Source organism: Frankliniella occidentalis, unplaced genomic scaffold (assembly GCF_000697945.3).
Source record: "Frankliniella occidentalis isolate FOCC.00 unplaced genomic scaffold, Focc_3.1 Scaffold48, whole genome shotgun sequence".
In the NCBI taxonomy this organism is placed as follows: Eukaryota; Metazoa; Arthropoda; class Insecta; order Thysanoptera; family Thripidae; genus Frankliniella; species Frankliniella occidentalis.
In genome coordinates, this window is record NW_026267178.1 from 1040366 (window position 1) to 1045241 (window position 4876).

The 4876-nt window shown below is 43.4% G+C and overlaps 1 protein-coding gene across 1 annotated transcript in view; it reads left to right on the forward strand.

The window, feature by feature from the left end:
* The window catches only part of LOC113212239 (uncharacterized), a 103434-nt gene extending 100208 nt beyond the window's left edge, over window positions 1–3226 (forward strand). Inside the window, exon 6 of the mRNA XM_052267255.1 lies at window positions 1068–3226. Within this exon, the coding sequence (XP_052123215.1) occupies window positions 1068–1147 (80 nt within the window). The 3' untranslated portion in view covers window positions 1148–3226. The remainder of the gene's footprint in view (window positions 1–1067) is intronic.
* The last annotated feature ends 1650 nt before the right edge of the window (window positions 3227–4876 follow it).

The following is a 4876-nucleotide window of genomic DNA, read 5'->3' on the forward strand; positions in this document are numbered from 1 at the left end:
CTCTCTCTCTCTCTCTCTCTCTCTCTCTCTCTCTCTAGCTATCTACCTACACTCACACCCAGCCCACTACGCTTTCTCGCTAAGTTTGGTTCGCTCCATTTCAAAGTTCGCTCGCAGAAGCGCGGCGCGATAGAAGATCCGAACGCAAGAAATATTAGTATGGCATTCGGGCTTTTTGGGGTGAGTGCGCCCTCATGTGTGCATGTGTGTTAATGCGATCAGTGGTTGAATGTCCACCTGGACACTGACACTGCAGGTGACGCTTCGTGGATGCACTGAAAACGTAAGTGTGTGAATGTCGCTCACTTGTAGGTGTGCAAATATCCATTCGTACACTTCCGGGGGGTAAACGTGTATTTATTAAAAAGAATAAATGGTGCCTTTTAGTTTTATGAAAACACATCTGGAAGGACGAATTACTTACTATCCCGAGTCTCGCTTTTGCTAAAGCACTCGCTCGTACACTTCTTTTGATTTCGGCGTAGCACTTACTTATTGCTCCTAAGTTTGAATCTCGCTGCTCCTCCGGCTTGGCTCACATTACGGAGCCAAGCCCTCGCCGCCGCAGAGGAGCGGCCAATTAAAACGAACACATTGCCGAGCGAATTACGGAGAGGAAACACTACACTTGAAGAACAAAAGCGAGGAGGTACTCAAGGGGCGCCCCAGTCGGCATTAGCCGGTGCCGCTGGGCCCCACCTGGGAAGGCACGGCACGCGGGCGCGGAGCGGTGCGGTGCGCTGCCGGAAAACGGCGCCGGATGCCGTTGATGCCGCTCTGCGTAGAGAGATGACGACAACGGCTTCCTCTCTGGGCGCAGGAAAACGGTGTGCCGCTGAACTTAACTTCCCTGCTGGAGCGGCCTCCACCAGTGGTTCCCTGCAGGGTGCGGGGTGTGCGGGCAGGCAGGATGCGGGCAAACGTTTCTGTGACCTGCGCGCACGGCGCGCTCAAACAGCCGGGTGCGCTGTATGCCATCGACAGAGCACTTCATCGCATGCCACAGACGTCGGGTTCAAAGTTTCTTTGCACAGTTTAATTTTTTCCTCTGCTAACGTGTGTTGCAGGTCCGTCGCTGTCAGTCAACTGGTGGTGCAGCTTCATCTGTGTGGCCGCTGCCGTTCTTCTTGGTGCTCATCACAGATAGCACACTCTCTCGTGTGATATTCTGCTTTAAACACCCTTCGACAAGAAGTGAAAAACTGGCCGTCATATCACTCACCAGTGCTGCAGATTCTTGATATTTTTAAAACCACATGTCTTTTGGGGTCAGTTGATTTGTCATCCATGAAATTCAAGAACACGAGTCGCAGAGTTAAAAGTGCACGTTCTCCGTCGGCATGGGCGTGGCCCATATTTCCAGATCAGGAAAATGGAATAGTCGCACATCGAGTTTCTCCTTTTTGTCCTGGGATTTAAGCAGATACGCATACGTTGTTTTAGTCGAATAAGACTTTTACATACTGTGGACGTTCATAGACATTTTGTAATGAATGTGAAATGTTCGCAGAATCTGTCTAAACTGCGAAGCATACTATTTGTGCTACAAGCGTTCTCTCGTATATGTCGAGGCGTGTCGTCTTCAGCGGTCCGAGCCACCAGACATCTCTGGCAGCCGTACTGAGTGAGGGTACAACGAAGGGGACACATGAGCGTGCGTACCCAACGGCTTCAGCCACTAAGGTGTACATACTTTAAGAATTTATCTATGCACATAGACATATATATTTTTGTAAAAGAAGATTATGAGGAAGGTTGTAAAGTGACGTTTGGAGTTATACTCGTTGAATCTTGTACATAGTTAGCAGTTAAGTTACTGAGATTGAATCCTGTTTTACAAATCGTGATAGAATTGGTGGAGGTAATGTATTTCCGAATGTTAAAAGATGAGTATGTGTTGTGTCGAAAGTATGTCGTCGCAAAGAACTGATAATGTGGTCGTTGGCTGATGAGCAGTTCAGAAAAGCTGTCTGGGACGTATCGAAACAACGTAAACAAGGTCCAACCTACTTTGACCTACTTGCCCGTGAACCAGTGAGAGCCCAAGGCACAACCATCCTCTTAACTGCGTGAGGCACACTTTAATTCAATTAGATAAAGGGCCATCAATCTCTGTCCTTACGTTGTGATTCTGTGGAAAGTTTGGGCTACGCCCGTCTCGTTCAGTTACTGTCACGGTTTGTTCCGAAAGACATGATCTTGCCAATTTGACCACATGAGATGTGTTTTGTTTCTTGTTTGTCTTCCTGTTCAACTTCACTGAAAAACAGGAGTGTGGAAGGTGCATGCTCATGGTAGTGTTTAACTGTATGGTGCACACTCTTAGGTGTTGGACTGGAAATTTGAATTCTTCAAAGTGTTTGCAACAGTTCTCTTTGACACACAAGCGTTATGGCCAACCTCGAAGTTGCAAACTTCGAAGTGTTCAACTTTAATGTTCAACACTTTTTCGTATTCATGGATCCAGTCAAACCCTTAAAAGAATGCAACGTTGTGTTGATCTCTAGCATGTGCACGCTAGTGACACACTTACTTTATTTATCAGTGTTCAGATGAATTTATCCTTTCAACTGCTACGTTTAACCGAATGTGCTGTATCTATTTTCGTCCGTAAAAATATTGTTACAGACAAAACGCTTTAGCTTAAAAACAACCCGTTCCAAATTTGATTGTCAATCGGGTGGGGTATGTAACATTTGATGTGATATTCTTTAGATATGCAGTTTATGAGCAATCAATATCTGTAAATTCGCAACAAACGAAATTCCTGCTTGTGCAGTTTACGTACAACATTACAGTTACAGTTTCAAATAGTTTCTCTATCCGAGAAATCTATCGTAACAGTTTTAGAAACTAAACATAACGGGTCATGAGTTCTGTGAGTAGGACGTGACCAGAGTTGTCTAGGAATTTTGTAGTTCTGTAAATACTTTCGTTGAAGAGTAATTTCCATTTGATCCTTTTTCGTAAAAAACAATCTTGTGAGCTTAGGTTCATTGTGTAAATGTATCTTAATGTTCGAGTCATTGCTGAATTTTTCAGAATGAAAGTCCCTAAAAGCATACTAGTAAATTGGCTTTGTATATATATAGATAAATTAGAGAAGTGAAAATTATAAGGGACGGTAATTTTGTGGTTGCTTTCTTTGTAAATGGTTGAAAGTTGGTGAGATGTTACTGTGTCTGTTACCTGTATAGATGAAAATAAATCTCAATTTACTACTTAATGTATACGTATTCTTCCAAAGTGCCCGAGTCGATCCACATTGTCTTATTGTTAATTGAGTCTAGTTAATGATTGAGATGAAGCGCGTGCCGGAGCTCGCACGTTACCCGGCTAGACGTCACCTAAGCTAAAGCCCGCCCCGGGTGGGTGGCTGGCGTGGCCTGACACGCTGACTGCGACCGTGTGTCCAGTCACGCGTGTGATTGGATTGCCTCGTGGACACGCTTTAATCGCTTACGACAACAATTGCAGCGTACTGCACCCGCATTTTTTTCTTCGCATTTCCCTTTACGTTTTAGTAAAAAAAGTAGAAACCCAATTGAACATTCTTTTTCATCAGTAGATCACAATCACCTCTCGAAACTATTGAACTAAGGATACTCTATTGTTTTGGGAAGATGAAGCGCTATTTTGTAAAGGATAGGTACGAGCTACAGCAACACCAACCTTGTTTTTCATTTGGTTATGGCACCAACGTCATTTCCAGCAATGGCTAAAATTTGGCGACGGGACTTTTTAAAGGTCACTATAGTGGCAATATGCCATAGTGCTGTGCGAATGTTCTAAATCAAATTGAATCGGGCCTCGATTCAAGTCTAAGCCGAATCACATCGATTCGAACCCGAAAGGTCTGAAATCTCGAATCGTTCACAATTCGCCACCGAATATTTCTCACTGCAAATCTAACTGTATAACAACTTGACAGTTTAAACTGCAAAACTAAAAGTTTTACAGTTTCAACTGCAAAACTAAAAGTCTTACAGTTTAAACTGCGAAACTGGAAAGTTCTACAGTTTCAACTGCAAAACTGTGTAGTTCAACAGTTTGAACTGTATAACTAGCCCTATGCAGTTGTGCAGTTTAAACTGTTGAACTTCACAGTTTTGCAGTTTAAACCGTAGAACTTTTTAGTTTCGCAGTTTAAACTGTAAGACTTTTAGTTTCGCAGTTTAAACTGTAAGACTTTTAGTTTTGCAGTTTAAACTGTGAAACTTTAAATTTTGCAGTTTAAACTGTCAAGTTGTTATACAGTTAGATTTGCAGAGTGGTTAAGTGTTCAAATATTTCTTATTGAAGAGGAAAAAATGATATATTGTGGCAAATCCAGTCAACCACCCTTACTTAAGGTGATGAAAAAGCGGGTGTCAGAAAAGAAAGGGTTGGGTCAAAAGAGTGGACATTGTTTTTAAGGGGTAAGTCGACAAAGTAGAACCCTCTGACCTGAAATTTCGCCCGCTTGCACTGTGGGGAGTTTCTCTCCCATAAATTTTTTGTCGATGAATCATTGCCAGTCAATTGGCAATGTGTGGCAACTCAAGGTTTTTTGTTCGAATCGAATCGGACAAATAAAAGTCGAAGCGAATATTTCTAAATACGCTCACGAATCGAATCAACCCCCCCCCCCCCCCGTACTTCCTTTAAGTCTCGCGATTAAAAAAAATGTCCGTCGTGTCTGTGCTACGTATGCAGGGCTTCGTGTCTACGTCTCATTGCCAGGGCGCTCTCGCGAGCTCTTTTTGAAGTAAGATGCATAATTGGTAAATGTGAACTTCTAGCAATAATTTCGCTCTGAAGCGGGCGACATCTGTGACCACCGAATTCCTGTTGAAGTGGGAAAACAAGTTGGTTAATCGAACCTACTTCGCCGCCT